The 18,137-nt window shown below is 45.1% G+C and overlaps 1 protein-coding gene across 3 annotated transcripts in view; it reads right to left on the bottom strand.

Moving 5' to 3' along the window:
- SLC24A3 (solute carrier family 24 member 3) overlaps positions 1–16,812 on the bottom strand; it is a 466,656-nt gene extending 449,844 nt beyond the window's left edge. Inside the window, exons 1-2 of one of the 3 annotated variants that reach the window (XM_036417549.2) lie at positions 16,170–16,811; positions 15,755–16,130 (exon numbers count right to left, since the gene is read on the bottom strand). In XM_036417549.2, coding sequence (XP_036273442.1) covers positions 15,755–16,130; positions 16,170–16,229 — 436 coding nt within the window. In that variant the 5' untranslated portion in view covers positions 16,230–16,811. Of the gene's footprint in view, positions 1–15,754 lie in introns of all 3 variants that reach the window. The other 2 variants (XM_045574623.1, XM_045574624.1) reach the window with 2 other exon arrangements.
- Between the last annotated feature and the right edge of the window lie 1,325 nt (positions 16,813–18,137).

Raw genomic sequence — 18,137 nt, 5'->3', positions numbered from 1 at the left:
AAAGAAATCTTTAAAAGAATGTATAAAGAATAAAACAACAAGGACAATAAAGAATTAATACCAGATAAACTTTCACAAACAAATGTAAATAAGAGATAGGAAAATAATCATGAATCTCCATTGATTGTTTTTTAAACCTTGGATCACATGAAAAGCACACTATGAATGAGAAGATTCAATGTTATAAAATGCCATTTTTTCTTTCACCCTAGCTGGCTGGGCTCAGTGGATAGAGCCTTGATATGCAGACCAACGGGTCCCAGGTTTGATTCTGGCCAAGGGCACATGCCAGGGTTTCAGGCTCAATCCCCAGTAGGGGGCATGCAGGAAGCAGCTGATGAACAATTCTCTCACATCATTGATGTTTCTATCTCTCTCTCATTCCCTTCCTCTCTGGAATCAATAAAAATATTTTTTTTAATAAAAATAAATAAAATGCCTTTTTCCCCCACAAAATAGATTTGTCAGAGGCAATTGGGCAAAAATTGACAGATTCTAAGTGCCCCTGAAAGGATAAACGAGTGGTAATAGCAAATAGTGTTCTTCCCCAAAACAAGAGGAGTCTTGCTCTATGAGATAATTAGCAAGCTATTAAACTACAACAATTAATTAATGGGTACGCAGAACAAATTAGACATCACAAAACTGTTTCTGTGCATAAGAAAACAGGCATGAAATAAGGGTGGTACTATAAATGTGTGGGTAAAGGAAAGATTCTTAAATAAGCAATTTAACTGTTAAACCTGTTCATTTGTTTAAGCCAAATCTTTACTGTATGCTAAAATAAAATCCAAATGAGCAGAGTTTAAAAATGTTTAATTTAACCATAAGACAGGGAAGAGACATGAAGGCTTATATGGAATTAATATATAATTGAGATCCTGGATCTAAGAATAAAACAATGAAAAAAATAAATACAAGGGAAAAGAAATATAATTTTGACTAGATAAAAATGAAAACCTTCTGTAAGCCAATTGAAAAAAAGCAAAACTTCTGAACTAGGATAAGATATTTATACTAGTATATACAATATAGCTCTCACAAATCATGGATAAAAATACTGTTGTCCCATTAGAAAAAAAATGAAGACATTTTTCTCACAAGCAAAGAAATATGAGAGACCAATAAACATTTTTTTTAAAAATCAGCTTCCCTAGTATCGATATAAAAGAAAGGCAAACTAAAGCACTGAGATACCATTTCTCTGCAGTCAAACTAAATTTAAAATATGTAAAAATAACCATACTTATTCGATTCTGGCAGAGAACACTGAATTGAGCACTCTCAACCCTTGCTGTTGGAATCTCTCACTTGTTCAGATTCCTGGAAAGTACGTGTTAGTTTTGACAATGGGCATGCACTCTGACACTGAACAGCACTTCTAGGAATCCACCCGGGAGAAAATGCCAGAGATTAGCAAAAATTTTAACACAAGAACATCCATCATAGTGAGTATATTGAAAATTCCTAATGATCACAAATGGAGGCCTGCATAAATAAATTAGGATACAATCAGATGACACAATGTCATGGTTAAGTCCATGGGTTCTGGAATCAAACAGCCTAATTTCAAATCGTCCTTGGCCCTGTAGACATTTTGTGAGCTTTAGCAAGTTACTTAAACTCTTTGGGTCTTATTGTATGTAAAATGGAGATAATAATGGTACCTACTCCATCAGATACCGTGAGGGGGAGGGAGGCGGTTGGGAGGATAAAGGAGTAATACAGGTAAAACACTTACGAGTCCCTACAACAAGGTAAGTGCTCAGTAAATGCCACTTGGTATAGTACTAAAAAAAATTATGATTGTAATATGCACTATATTATGCAGATATTAATTAGTTTTTAAGTTTGATGCCATGGAGAAATGTTTATAATAAGGTAAACAGCAGACTCCACCAATTCTACACTATCTCTTCCAGAGAATAAAAGGGAATACTCCTAATTCATTTTATGGGGCCAGCAAACCCGAACAAAGATAATATAAGAACAATAAACTATCAATGTCCTGGGCAATCACAGATGCTATAGTCCTCAACAAAATGAGATCAATTCAAATCCAAGAAAACAGCAAGCGAAAAGCACACCATGATCAATGGGGATTACCCAGGATATGCAAGGCTGATTCTGTATTTGAAAACCAGCCTATATAAACCACCAAACATTAACTATCTAAAGAAAAACTACAAGATCTTATCAATTGATGGAGGAAAAGCATCTGACAAACTTCGATATCCATCTGATAAAAATTGTCAGCACACTAGGACTAGATGGAAACTTCCTCAACTTGATAAAGGGGTATATAAAAATCCAACAGCAAATACCATAATTAATGTTGAAGGACTGGAGGCGTTCCCTCTCAGATCAGAGACAAGGGAAGGCTGTCCACTCAAACTTAACCTTGTACCTGAAGTCTCAGCCAGTGCAATAAGGCAAAAAAGAAATTAAAAGCCCTGGATCTGAATGTGTATAGGAGCTTTATTCATAAATACCAAAACCAGAAACAACCCAAATGTTTTTCAATAGGTAAATGGATACGTAAGCTGTTGTACATCTGTATAATGGAATACACCTTAGCCATGAAAAGGAATGTACGGCTGTTACATGCAACAATGTAGGTAAATCCAAGAGGCATGATGGTGAGTGAAAGAGCCAGTATCAAAATATTGCATACTGCAGGATTCCATTTGCATGACATTCTCAAAAGGACAAAATTTTAGTGACAGAGAACAAATCAGGGGCTAGAGATGGAGAAGATGTGATTACAAAGTGATAGTCTGAGGGACTTGGCTGGGGTGGGGGGTGGACTTCTGTTCTGTATCCTGTCAGTTAATTTTACTGTGGGTTAATTTTTTTTTAAAAGCAGGATCCCATACATTACATATAGTAGGATACCAATTTAAAAATACATAAGGAAGGACATATTCTGCCATGTTAGGAAAGACTGGAATTGACCTGACCTCATGCCCAAGTTTATTTAAAGTAGGTGCAGTGAGTTTTCTTTCTGCACACCAAGCACACGCATTGAAATCCCACTCAGAGGTCCTTACCACCAAATTCCAAAGCCTGGGTTAGTAGGTTTTAGGAAACTTTGCTTTCCTTGGAAGTGACGTTCAGATAACAGACTAGAAATGCAACACTAGAGATTTAAAAATTTTTAAATCTTGTAAGCCCAAAGGCCCATAACAAGAAAAATTAATGGGCATTCATTTTTAAAATGCTCAACCATTCTCATGCTAGAGGGGTAATTGCTCAGGTAAAAGGTAAGTCAAGGATGTTATTTTTCTCCTAAGGCAAGTTAAGCATCCTACCTATCTAATAAAGAGGGTATATGCTAATTGACCATCACTTCATCACAAAGATTGTTGCACCCACAGCTGAGGCCAAGTTCCCATAAGGAGCCTTAAGGAGCAATCAGCAGGGACCTGAGACTAGCCCTCCCCCACCCCCCATGGGGCTGACAGGGGACCTCAGGCCACACCCCCAACCCCAGTGCCAGGCCAGGGGACCTGAGGCCACACCCCCCACCTGGCGGGGCTTGACAGGGGACCTCAAGGTGCGCTTTCCATTCTAGTGCTGGGCTCAGGGATCTCAGGCTGCTCCGCCCACACCAGCACCAGGCGGGAGATCTGAGGCTGTGCCCCTCCCCCCCCCCCTGCTTGGCTGGGCTTGACAGAGGACCTCAGGCCATGCCCCCCACCTGTCAGGGCTTGATGGAGGACCTCAAGGCATGCCTCCGGCCCTGGTCTGAGCTGGGGGACCTCAGGCCACGCTCCCCATCCTGGCGCCAGGCCAGGGGACCTGAGGCTATGCCTCCTGCCTGGCAGGGCTTGACAAGGGTGGGACTGGCCAGTCGGGTCTGGATCTAGCCTAATGGGGAGTGGGAGGGTCGGCTGGGTCTGGTTCTCACTCTTTGAGGTGCATGAGTGTGGGTGGGGACATGAGTCTGGGTTCCATGGTGAGCCCCAGACTCTGACAGGAGGAAGGTTTTCATATAGACATTTTACTAATTTTCATCTCTGTCACTTCTATTATAGAGAAAGGGCAAATAACAATAGTAAATTATTTCCTCTAATTAATCCCCTTTTAATGTGCACGAATTTTGTGCACCAGTCACTAGTATCCTATAAGCCAGTATGTCTGGATAAACAAATTTTTTTTTAATATATTTTATTGATTTCTCACAGAGAGGAAGAGAGAGGGATAGAGAGTTAGAAATATCGATGAGAGAGAATCATCAATCAGCTGCCTCTTGCACACCCTCTACTGGGGATGCACCCGCAACCAAGGTACATGCCCTTAACCAGAATCGAACCTGGGACCTTCCAGTCCCCAGGCTGACGCTCTATCCACTGAGCCAAACCGGTCCCCGCAAATCTCTCATTTTTTACAAGAAGTATTTCATCCTGAAATTCTCCAATTTTCTCCACCTAATGACTACACATGCCAAATAATTCCCAGCAAGATACCAGCACTTCAAAAACATTTCAGAATTTAAAATAATTTTACTGACAGTTTGCATTAAATATATTTCTAACCTTAATTTTCTGATGTGTGTTTTTGTTTTTTTTTCTTAAGTATTTACTAAGCACAGAGTCAGAAAACCTGGGTTCTGGCCCCCATTTCAATTCTTTCACATCAGTTCCTTTAAACATAGGATCAGATGATAACATACAATGGTCCCTAGACCTCCTCCATCTCTAATATTCTAGGACAGCAATTGCCAGCCTTTCTCATTTCATGGCACACATAAACCAATTACTAAAATTCTGTGGCACACTCGAAATGTATGTTTTGCCAATCTAACAAAATATAAGTATAATCTTTATTCATTCACACCAGACGGCTACTGTTGTGTTACCTGTTGTCATTTTTTTATTTGACAACCTGAGGAAAAAAAAGTCAGTGGCCAGGACTTAAATAGTCAGGTATTGCATGATTTAAAAATTCTTGCATCACTCCGGCTGAAAATCACTGTTCTAGGAAATGAATCACAGTGAAAGTAATATTGCAGGGAGCACGGCTAAACTGCTTAAATGAACAAACGACTTAAATGAACTATTTTCACGGAGGATTCATTCAGAAATATTGTGTAAATGACAGGGGGAAAAATGTTCATTAGAGAAACTATTACCTAGCCATGCCTGACCTTTATCTAGCACTTAGCTCAGGTTACAATACCTGAAAGCAATAAAACTGCAATGATTGAGACAACTCTCAGCGTCCCAATTTCACTGGTGTACACTGACCTACACTCATGTCCCTGCTGCCGACTTATAAGCAGTCTTTTGCATAGAGCAGCATTATTGGTGCTGGAATTTTACTTAATTCTTAAAGCTATAACTTTTAAATTAACTTAATCTGGGATAGGTGATAGGAGTTACTTAAGGTAGAGAGTGTGTGGTTATTAATGGGCAACACACATTATCCTTGTGATGTTGACTCTGTCCAATATTTTGACTGCAGTGATTGTGAGAACCTTCATAAGTTTTTAAAAAATTGTACAGAACTTAACACACATACACAAGTACAGATATAACTGAGGAAATATGAATAAGATTAGTAGATTATATCAATGTCGCTATCCTGGTTATAATATTATATGAGAGTTTTGCAAAATGTTAGGAAATGGGAAATGGGAAAAACTACAAGGAATCCCTCTGTATTATTATTTCTTATCATTGCATGTGAATCCACAACTAGCTCAAAACAAATTTCAGTTAAAAAGAAGGATATGATGAAAACTCACCTTCCACCTACTAGCCCTCCCAAGAGGCAACAACTCTTACCAGTGTCATGTGTATCAGAGCTAAAAGAGAGACAGGAGGAAGGAAGACAGGAAGGGACAAAGAAAGACTTAAATAACTTGGAATGGTCTTGCAATGTATCGAAATAAATTATTCAGCCCTGGCCAGTATTGCTCAGTGGTTAAAACATCAATCTGAGCACAGAAGGATCTCAGGTTCTATTGCCGTCAAGGGAAGGTACCTAGGTTGCAGGTTCCATCCCTAGCCCCAGTTGGGGCACGTGTGGGAGACAAAAAATCAATGTGTCTCTCTCATCTCTCTATCTATCTATCTATCTATCTATCTATCTATCTATCTATCATCTATCTCCTGCCCCCTTCCTTTACCTTTCTCCCTACCTTCCATTCTCTTTAAAAATCAATGGAATTGATGAGGATTCACAAAAAAACAAAAATTTTTTTTTCAGCTCTTTCATACTCGTAGCTGTCCTTGAGACAAAGTCTTGAGTCTAGGAGTGTGTTTCTTTTTAACAAATCCCCACCCTACCCCAGCTTCCTCTCCCATTGGATTATTAGAGGTAACCATGTCTTTTTCCTCAAGACAGGGCACTGGGTGACCCTTGGTTGGGAAATCTGACCGTCCCCTGATAAAGAACTAAAACTAGAGATGCAGAGGACACTCAATGACATGGCCCAGTCAGCTCAGCTTACGGAAACACAATCAACAGACTTTCCTCCTTGCAGTTTCCAATCATTGTCTTAATGGCCTTACTTCAATAGGAGGAGACACCAAGGATCACTTGACATTCAAAGAAAGCACATCATATGAAAATCAAAACAAAGTAAATAGACAACAGCAACTTGTAGAAACAGACTCTATACAGAGAAAAGAAAACTTCAAAGACATTATTAATAACTTAGGGATATAAGAGATGATTCTGTATCATTGAAGCAGAACAGGGTGCTACTAAAAATAACTTCCAAAGAAAAACAGAGAGCTCTTGGAAATAAAAAATATGACAACAGAAAATAAAAGCTCTATATAAGAATTGGAAGATATGATTAAGAAAATACAGACATTAGAGTAAAAGGATGAGAAAAATATATATAAAACAGGATAAGAGGGATAAGAAAATCAAGTCAACCCAGGAAGTCAAACATCCAAATAATAGACAATCCAGAAAGAGAGAAAAGAGAACTTAAGACAGAAAAAAACCATTAACAGACAAGTTCACAGATATGAAGGACATAAGCCACTCCAGAACCAGGTGAGTGGACAAGAAAATGCATGAAACAGTCATAAACATGATTTTAGAGAACATTATGAGCAAAGCAAAGAACACACATGTCCTTAGAGGGAAAAACAGATCTCACTCAAAAAAATTAACAACTGGAACAGCACTTGACTTCTCAGAGGCAAGGTGGCACTGGAAGCTAGAAGAGAGCAAAACAATGCCTTCAAAATTCTGATGGGAAAAAATATATTTTCTAATTGAAATTCTTTTTTAATATATTTTATTGATTTATTACAGAGAGGAAGGGAGAGTCATAGAGAGTTAGAAACATTGATGAGAGAGAAACATCTATCAGCTGCCTATTGCACACTCCCCACTGGGAATGTGCCCACAACCAAGGTAAATGCCCTTGACTGGAATTGAACCTGGGACCTTTCAGTCCGCTCTACCCAGTGACCCAAACTTATTACGGCTAATTGAAATTATTGATCCAGCCTAACTCTCCTCTAAGTGTAGGGGTATAATGAATATATTTTCAAGCCCACAACGTCTGAAACCTTTGTTTCATTATTCTCACACCCCTGTCTGAGGAGGTACTTATATGTGATCCCCAAAAAATGTATACCACAAAACCAGGAAAGACCAATACATGAATTCTTGGAAAAAGCTTTCAACATAGGGAGAGCTGGGGAAAGGGAGGATGTTGTGGGGGAAGGGATGCAGGAAGAGGTTGGAGGGGGAGCTCAAGGTGACAACTGGGCAGCAGATTTAGCCAGCAACTTCTCCAGACTAGACCAGGCCAGAGAATGTGGTGAAGATTTCTTCAGAAAGAGACTTAGACAGAGTGTCTAAGGGCACTGTCTGTACGAAGAAGAGATGAAGGCGACTGGGGGGAAGTGTGGGCTTCAATGAGTGGTAAAGTCTTAGAAAACTAAGCAGGCCAATATTAACTCATGTTCAGGACAGAAAAATTAAGCCGAGTGTCTTTCCCAACTCAGCTGTGAAGACCACCGAAGTGGCTATGATAAGGTAAATACTGACATAGCCCAGTGGTGCCAGTCTTGGCTGCATGTTAGAGCCATCTGCCTCATTTAAAAAAAAAAATCTCAATGCCGCCCTACCAGTGTGGCTCAGTGGTTGAGCACTGACCTATGAACCAGGAAGGTTGCTGGTTCGATTCCTAGGCAAGGAACATGCTCAGGGTTGTGGGTTTGATCCCCAGTAGGGGGTGTGCAGGAGGCAGCCGATCAATGATTATCTCTCATCATTGATGTTTCTCTCTCTCTTCCTCTCTGAAATCAATAAAAATATATATTTTTTAAAAATCTCAATGCCCAAGCTGTACCCCTGAGCATCCCATCGGAATCCCTGGGGAACAGGACCCAGCCAAGAGCAAGGTTTAAAGTTATAACCAGGGGTGATCGCAATGTGCAGAGAAGACTAAGACCTGCAGAGCTAACCAAAGGTACAATGCTCAGCCTCTTGTGTCCTACTCACAGATTATGTGTAGCTGCAGCTGCTTACAATCTTGGCTTTCCACAGTTCACTATATTCCACCTAAGTGCCTTGCCAGAAATCAAAGTCAAAATTCCATAAATGAATGTTAAACATCCTCACTTAAAAGTGGTTCTATTGCCTGGCTGGCATGGCTCAGTGGTTGAGCGTCAACCTAGGTACCAACTCACCAGCCCACCTGCAGTATACGAGACCAGTCAATACCTGGTCAGGGCACATGCCCAGGGTGTGGGCTCTGTCCCCAGTGCAGGGTGTGCAAGAAGCAGCCTATCAATGATTATGTCATCACTGATGGTTCTATCTATCCCTTCCTCTCTCTTCCTTTCTGAAATCAATATATATGTATATACTAGTATATACTAATACATATATATATACATATTAAATTGGTGCTATTGACCTCTTAGTGTCAACTTATGGCAACCCGTTTCTCCTGGTTACCCATGCCCTATCTCACCCACTTTGTTCTTACATCAAAGTCCTACTCAATAAAACTGCTTGTTTCCTGCCCTACGCACACTGATTCCCCAACTGACTGCCTCACTACAGTGAAAATGCCTCCTGCTTGAGGTCAAACAATGCCGAAACACAAAGGGGAAAATGAGGAGAAAAATACAAAGTTGCAAATGTGAAATTCCCCCAAACTAGGTCACAGATGGCTTACTTTATTTGTTCACCCTCTCCTTAGAAATAAAGTGATTGACAAGCAAGGAAGAGTGGCTAGGTTTCGTGATTCACATCAGCACCTTGTGTTGACTTGAATAGTCTCAGATATGTACGTATTGCCATTCTAATCCCACCTCCATCCTTTCTACACATCAATCTCACTAGAAGGCCACGGCTCCATGTTAAGTCTGTGCCTAAAATCTGGACACGCTGCCATCTCCCATGGTGTCTGGGTAGCAACTCACCAGCCCACCTACAGTATACAAGACTCTTCTGCGCCTTTGTCAGCACTTGATATTTCCATGTTTTCAGTTTTGCCAATCTGATATTGAAAACTGGCATTGCATCATTTTTAAAATGTGGATTTCCCTGAAGACAATGAACACAGAGGATTTTTTTTATTTGTATCTAATGGCCACTGGCAACTGCTTTTCTTTGTGAGGATTGCCTGTCTGTATTTTTTGCCTTTTTGTCCCCATTCTTACCAAGCTGATTCCTTTTCTATCCCAGGTTCCAGGTTTTGCTGACCACACACTCTTCCACGCCATGCTGTGTTCTCATCTGTATCTCTCACGGTGCCTGAAAATTAGTAACCCAACATCCCTGTTCCCACTAAAGCCTGCGCACCACGAGGACGATATTCTGGGTGTCCACCTCTGACCCCTCTGTCACCTCGGTAACTAGCAAGAAGCCACAGGTGTTTATTGAAGGAGTGAACATAGTTCTCTGTGTCTTTATGTCAGGGAGGTCCAGCCAGAAGCCACTGAAGGTGTGCCACTGAGAGGAGTTCCACAAAGGGACCATTTGGAAAGGTGGCTGCAGGGTGGAAAAACCAATGAAGGACGGTGAAGCCCCAGGACTTAGTCATGAGAGAAAGGCGGGTTGTCCCTATGAGATCTCCAACCCCCAGGGAGTCTGGATGGTCTCGCCCAAGTCTGAGAAATGGTGAGCCATCACCACTGTCCTCATAGAAAACCTCTTCCACTTGAATCCTTAAGACTTCACATTCTAAATCCTACAGAATAACACCATGTATCAAGCCACTGCAAATGATAAACAAAATGATTGTGAAACGAATTCCACAGGAACCAAAGGCCAGAAAAGGCCAGAAAAGGTAGAATTACCTTCCCAGCAGAATCACCCCTTCGCTGCATGATTTCAGAGATGTTTTCTGAACACCTCATATCTCAGTGCCCCCCACTTATAAAGTATATGTACTATTATTATTCCCCCCCCAAAAAAAATTTTATTTTGCTTAAGGAAAAGAAGTGCCCTTAAAGAAAAATACAGATGCCAAAATCATGTGCTATCAGCCAACTTCCACCAGGCCATGGAATTCTCAGCAAATGGCTGGTTTTGCAATTCTTCTGGCTTTGCCAACCCTCCAGGGGGAAAAAAAAAATCTTCCCACAAGGTTGGAGGCTTTCAAGTGGAGGAAATCTCTGAGAAAAATCTGGGTTGATGAGCAGCTAAGAAAAGCCAGGAGGAAAAGACACACATCTATATGTGTTTAGGCAGAAAATAGAAAAAGTTGAAAAGCAATGCTTCTAAAATACCGCTTCTATGAAAGCAACCTTCTGTTACTCCTTCACTCTCTGGGTGCCTGAAAAAGGCAGCGTGACTTCCATTTTCTACTCATGTCCTCTTCAGCCCAGGCCAGGGAGTCTGGCGGCCTGCAGATCTGGCCAAGGTGGGCTTGGGTTCAAAACTTGCCCCGTAATGAGGGGACGCCGGGCAAGGCACTCACCTTTCTGCAACTCAGAGTGAGCCCATGAAATCTGCTGGGATGAGGGTAGGATTATACATCATGAAAATAAAATGTGTGTCAGCCAGTGGGTTCCTAACACATGGGAGTTCGATCTATCACAGACACCATAGTTTGAAAACCAAAAGGGCTTTTTTAGATTAACAAGGGCTTTTTTTTATATATATATTTTATTTTTTTGTTGTTGTTGTTTTTGTTTTGTTTTTTAACAGAGAGAAATTGAGAGGACGGAGAGTTAGAAACATTGACCAGCTGCCTTCTGCACACCCCCCACTGGGGATGTGCCGGCAACCAAGGTAGGTGCCCCTGACTGGAATCAAACCTGGGACCCTTCAATCTGCAGGCTGATGCTCTATCCACTGAGCCAAACCGGTTTGGGCAACAAATATCTTTTTGAACAGCTTCTATGGGCTGAGTGACAGAGGTGACAAAGGTGAGACAAGTTCATAGTGGCCCTGACCTCCTGACCTTGGAATCTGGTGAAGATACTCAAGCCGTAACTAAAGAAATACATAATTGCCAACTGTGATACACACTATGAAGGGAGGATAGAGCCTGCTCAGAGAGCAAAATGGGGAGCCTCCTCTGGTCAGGAAGATCGTGGGTCAGGAAGGGAAGGCTGAAGGATTAACTACCGCAGTGGTGACAGTGGGACCAGCATGTGCTGGAGGCCTTGGGTCAGAAGTGTCACCCTTTTGAGAAGAAAGGCCAGAGTGTTGAAGCATGGGAAGGGGAGATAACGCTGGGGAATCTGGCAAGACTTCCCTGTAAGCCACACGAGGGATGGAAAGGTCACGGTCATGGTCCTCTGAGAATGGGAAACCACAAAGTGAAAGATGGGCTCTCGGGTCTGCAACTGATCTTCGCAATAAAACTCCAGCCCGCTTTCCACCGCTGGATCCCACGCCAGTTACATGAGTAGCAATGTTTTCATGATTGCAAGGTATTCCAAAAAATGACATACACACGTATGTTCCAAGAGAATAAGGTGGAAGTGCATGTATTAGTCACCATTTTCCACCTTGGAAAATATCTACAATTACTTGTAAGTTACTATGCCTTTGGATTCCTGGTATTCCAAAGACAGCCACACTAGTATCTCCCACTGCGCATGCTCTCCTACAGCAAACCCTGACACGCCTCTATTGAGTAAGCGACGGTATCTATCTTCTCGAACTTGGGCAGACATTGCTCACTGCCTTGAGCAACAGGAAAGTGATAACACGAGACTCCTGAGGCAAAGACATAAAAATGCCATGCACTCCTACCTTATTTTCTTGGAACCCTGAGGACTTTTTTTTACTTGTTAAACTTCTGAGGAAGTTCAAACCAAGGCACATGGAGAGGCCACATGTAAGTGTTCTGGTTGACATCCCAGCTGAAGGTCCAGCCAACAGCTGGCATCCACCCCAGACACGGGAGTGATGCTGTCGCCAGATGACTGCAGACCCAGCTGTCAAGTCACCTAGCCTTTCAATCTTTCCAGCTGAGGCCCCAGACATAATGAAGCAGAGAAAAGCCATCTTTCACTAGGCTGTCTGAGCCAAAGTATCCATGAGCAAAAAAAATAAAATAACTTTTATACTCATACATGTGGGGTGGATTGTTATACAGCAATAGAAACTTCGAGAGAAAGTATCTCAAAGTGTGTGTATGTGCTAGCATATGTAAAAGTAGGTAAGTAGATAGATAGATAGATAGGTGTATAATTGTTCTTATTCACTGTTCACCTATCAGGACCATTCTTCAGGGAATGGTTACTTCTGAATTAGAACCCATGTGCTTTATCCACATCACTTCTAGAAAAAGGTGACCAGGTTCCTTACTTCAAAGAATAAACACTTTAAAAACTCAAAACATACAAAAGTAATCCATCCTCACTGTGAAAGAAAGAATGAAAGAAAGAAAGAAAGAAAGAAAGAAAGAAAGAAAGAAAGAAAACATTTGTTAGCAAATCTGACAACTTATTTCAATTGGCTTTGAAAGCAGAGATCAAAAACAAGATCTCCATTGTCAGCAACTAAACAGAGCACCCCGGCTCTTTCCTTCTCTGCCGCTGAAGGTTCACACAGCTGCAAAGTGTCTGCAGATTAAATAAGGCGATGCCTGTATAGCGCACTTAGCACAGTGACTGCCTTTTTAGAGCACACCAGATTCCAATGATCATTATTCCTTTGTTGTTGTGAGAATTAACATTTTTCTTGATTCCAATGCTAACCCTTTCGACCTAGTTTAACTATGCTCCTGTTTCATCACAGCAGAAAAGAATCGATACCGAGTTTGGTTAAATGTCAAGAAAGGTATCTCAGATTCCATACGATATACAACATTATGTAACATAACTGCCACAAATCTCTATTTAGGTTTAGTAAAGGACTATCCTTTTTATTAAAAAAAATAAAAAGTCAATATGTGTTAGAAAAGTGTTTTGGGAAGTTACACTTAACCAATGCATGGCTTTCAGGTGAGTAAATCAAAATATTACCTTTGATCCTTAGGAAGGTACCCCTCTGTGGTTACATAAATATTACAAAGCTGCACCACATGGTGATATGAATACCAGGGGACAGAGGTGACATGAAAGAGCCAGGTCAACTCAGGTCAACTCAGGCTGGTTTCTTCCTCTGCTTATCAGTTGCTACGTGACTTTAAGTGAATCACTCAGCCTCTCGAAGTCACAGCATCTTTTAAAAAGGCTAAATTCCAAACTTTTTTCCATCCTAAAAGGACCCTCGGGTAGAGTAGCACCAAGTTTCCAGCCTGATACTCACTATTCAAATGCCTACGTATGTTGAATGACAACCTCCCAAGCAAAATAATCACCTGCAGGTTCACACGCATTAATTTAATATCTTTAAAACTATCTCAAAAAAAAAAAAAAAAAACTTGTGCCTTGCGGCAAAATATTTCTGTGCATCGTGCAATGAAATTATCAATATGCGATAGGGGAAAAAAAAAAAACGGTGATTCAACACAGAATCATGACTAACATGTCATTTGGAGGAAATAAATGGAGGTTGGATAGCGTCTTCTTAACACTGTCGGCTTTTCTCCATTATCTTCAGGTGCTTGGTGTGAGGGTCTTCTTAAGCCCCACATTTATGGCAGGGGGTGGAGAGAGGGAGAGAGAATACGAATTGTACGAAGAAGAGAGATCCAGAGAGGGGTGAGGGGAAGGGCTATGCTGTGGAACTAAATCTGAGTCACTGGCACCTGAACAGAAATGTCACTGCTTAGGGAAACCATTTCAAAATGACATTCTAGCCACCAGGTTTCCAGTCTGCAGAATGTCTAACACTCCCTCCCCCTGAACATCCCAGGTCGGATAGCCCCCTCCCCCTGATGAACATAGTTGTATGGGTCACATTCCCCATCCTGAAAAAACAAATGTCTTTTCTATCCTGGAAAGCGGTGGGAACTCTATGACTCATAGAGCCCAGACATGCAAGAAAAAAATGGCCGGCATGTAATTGACTTGGAATGGCCCTTTCCAAAGGTGGCACGAAGAACAGACTGGCTCTTTGAGTCAGAGAAATGAAGATGGAAATGGGGTTCATAAAAACCCACTTGGTGAGAACTGGCAGCTCTGACGCTGCCCTGGGAGACAGGTCCACTTTGCTCGCCCAGCACAGAACCCTACCTGATGTCAGTCCCCACCGCCAGACAACCCGGGAATCTGGAGCAATCTTAGCTGCTTCCCTGAGGACCAGAGCCGACTCTCATATTACCATATATGATGAAGTCTGTCAACAGGTCTGCGAAGGCCTGAACCAAGATGGACCATCTGCTTTCCCCACGAAGCATGAGACCAGCCCATTTGGAGGCGATCCCTCAATTGATGGCACCTTTAAAAATATCTTACCATCAACATCCAGATGCCTGTACTGTGCACTCCCTAACACCTTGTGTTAAAGCTATATGTCTCTCTTAACACCAAAGCACTATTGGTACAAACTGCTTTTTCTCACAGTCATTTCTATGACTATCTTCCCGGGAAACATACCACTTTGAATGGCTGGGATCATAAAACCATTTTAACAACAATTAATTCTTCCAAGTCTTTCCTCTGTTTCTTAGACAGCTGCTCCCGGGGGTCCGAACTGTTTTCTGTGGACAACTGTTCCGAGCACATTTCCCCACAAGAGCTATTTCAGCGCAAGGAAGGCCAAGGGCAAAGATAAAACGAAAGTTGCGGGTGAGAAGGTGGCCCCACCGCAGGGCACCAGGAAAGCCGAGTCCAAAACCCTTTATTTCAGAACGGCGAGTCCACAACACGGATCGGTCTTCCCGGCGACTGGAGAACAAGTCCATTCCCAAACCCTTGCCGGTGGCCGACACTTTTTTTCTTATCTAGAAGTTCCCAGCATCTGTGCTGGAAAGGCCGGCGTGGAGCTTCCTATCTGGTCCACCCCGCGCCTGTTCCATATGGAGAACACCTGGCAACTATGTGTTCACCCGTCAACCAGTCCTGTGCATGTCCTCCACCCAGTGCACAGACAGGTGGTTTACCTGCACAGGTAGCGAATCTTACCAGGTCAACTTTGGGGGGGGGACTTGCTTAGGGGAACAGTGCCTCCAGCTTGTGGCTGAGTCCCTCCAAAAGACACGGGCAAGGGTTCCAGGGCCAGCCAAGCAGCCAGTGTGCTAACTACTCCGTGCGCGGCGCTCCCTTCGGAGCCAGCTCTGCCCGAGCCCCACGGAGGGGCAGTGGGATTCCTGGTCCCCGGCACCCGTGCCCCTGGCCCAGCCTGCTCGCCCGTGCCCGGTCAGGGATCCCAGAGCCGCCAGAGCCGCAGCGCCCACTCCGGGCGGGCGGCGAGCACTCACCATTATGCTCCTGCAAGCTTGACAGCGACCAGAGCACCAGCGCCACCAAGGCCAGGAAGCAGAGCTGGCTCAGCAGAAGGTCCCTCCGGCGACTCCGGCGCCGCTCGCGGTCCTCCTCCTCGGGCATCCTCGGGAGGCAGGGCAGCGGCCCCGGCGGGGGCCCCGGCGGGCGGCGGCCGCTCCGGTCGCGGGCGGCAGCGGCGGGGACGGCGGCTGCGGGAGGCAGCCCTGCGCTCTGCAGCCGCGCGTTCTCGCCGCGCTCCCGCCCCGCAGCCGCTGCAGCCTCCCGTGCCTCTGCCTCGCCGCCGCCGGTCTGCTGGTCTCGGTCCTCGTCGTCGCTATCGCTCAGTCCCTCCTCTCCCTCCTCCTCCTCCTCCTCTTCCTCCTCCTCCTCCTCCTCCTCCTCCTCCTCCTCCTCGCTTCGGGCCCGCGCCGCTGCCTCCCGGCGCTCAGGGTCCCTCTTCTCGCGCGCCATGGCTCCCACGCTCGGCGTCCGCGATCGGCCTCGGGCGGCGGCGCGGCGGGGGCGGCGGGGGCGGCCGGGAGGCGGGGGCGGCCGAGGAGGAGGAGGAGGAGCAGGGACGGACCGGCGGGAGGAGGCCCCGCCGCTGGCCAAGGCTGCCGGCTGGCTGGCGAGGCCACCCGGGCTGGCTCCGGCCTCACCGGCTGCAGGAGCGCTGGACGGGACCGCCCGCCTACTCCATGGTCGGTGCACCGGGAGCCGGAGCGCGCGGGAGAACCGAGGGAGCAACTCCCCGCAGCCGGCAAAGCTCGGGGACCCGGGCGCGGGCGGGGGGCAGCGGGGGACGGAGCCCGGCTCTGGCCAGCACCGCGCAGAGAGGGCGCGTGGGGAGGAGACAGCTGAGCAGGGAGCCCGGTGCGCTAGCCTGGCAAGATCGTTTCTTGCCAGGGGAAGGGAAACACAAACCGCCACCGAAAAGCCGGTCACCGGGAAAATGGATTTCACTAGAAACTTTCGGAGAAACCCGGGGTTTCTGGAGCTCACGACCTGTCCTCTGCCCGGAAAGCGGGCGCCACGAGTGCAGTGCGCCTGGCTGCGCTCGCCCAGCTACCCGCCTCGCCTCCTCCTGTGGGCCTCCTGGGTTTCCCTCCGCCCCCTTGTGGGGATCCCCCTGCACGCCAGCCTCCCGACCTGGAACAGGGCTCCCCAGAGGCTCTTGGCTCACTGGGGGTGTCCTGGCTCCCCCCTCTGGCCCGGGCCCGCACTTCACTCCTTGATGCCGCTGGAGAAAGCTTCAAGCTGGGGCCCTGGGTGAGGCGGCCTGGGGGTCCCTGGCCAATGTGAGGCTTCAGGCTTTCCTCAGGAAGCTTTAGGGAGCCCCTAACTCTGAGGTCAAAGCCCTAGTACCCCCACTCCCTTGCCTCCAAGGTGTTGACTCTCCCATTGCCCGGCTAGGTCCACAGCCCTGCGGGAGGTAAGGTGTGCATTGGAGAGGACACCTAGGATGCCAGGCACATCCTCAGGTCTCCTGGCTTCTTCCGGTGCCTGCCTAGGGCTGCTGGCTGGGATGGCTGGTGGATACAGCCCTGAGGAGGAGATGCATTTTGGGTAAGGCTGACAACTAAAGGGCTTCTTAATAAAAGGCTCACTAGTAAACCAGGTGTCCAAATGACAGTCTCCACGGAGTCCAAGCACGTCGGGGTATCTAGCTGCAGGTGTCTAGGGAGGTTTCCCCACTCCCCGACTGGGAGAACCCACAGCCACCAAGGGCGTTCCCACCTGTGGAGACCTCCAGATGACAGCTTCTGGGGACACGGGTGGCTTCCTTTCCACAGAGAGCCCATTTGACCCTACAAGATCGGGAGATGTTTGCTTCCTGGTCATATCATTTATGTACTCCTGTTTTCAGCTTGGCATCTTGCCAGACACAGAACGCACCTTTTCTACAATGTTCCACAATGTGGTTGTCCCTGTGCTTTGATTACCAGGCACAGAGAAGGGTTTTTAAAATATGTAAGTAGCCGAAACCGGTTTGGCTCAGTGGTAGGGCATCGGTCTGTGGACTGAAAGGTCCCGGGTTCGATTCCTGTCCAGGGCATGTACATTGGCTGCGGGCACATCCCCAGTGGGGGGTGTTGCAGGAGGCGGCTGGTCGATGTTTCTCTCTCATCGACGTTTCTGGCTCTCTATCTCTCTCCTTTCCTCTCTGTAAAAAATCAATAAAAAATATATTATAAAAATATATATTATAAAATATGTAAGTACATGCCGGCTGGTGTGTGGGGGCGGGGGAGGGGGGTCGAGGCAAAGAGGAGGGGATTCCCCAGTTGCATTACCTTCATCAAACATTCTGTGACACAGAAATGAAAGTTTAGGAGTTCAGAATACTCTGCCTTTCATCCCACTAACCAGGAAATACAC

This window comes from Pipistrellus kuhlii, unplaced genomic scaffold (genome assembly GCF_014108245.1).
Source record: "Pipistrellus kuhlii isolate mPipKuh1 unplaced genomic scaffold, mPipKuh1.p scaffold_m20_p_6, whole genome shotgun sequence".
In the NCBI taxonomy this organism is placed as follows: domain Eukaryota; kingdom Metazoa; phylum Chordata; class Mammalia; order Chiroptera; family Vespertilionidae; genus Pipistrellus; species Pipistrellus kuhlii.
Note: the sequence above shows the minus strand (reverse complement) of the source record. Positions and strands in the feature narration are given on the sequence as shown.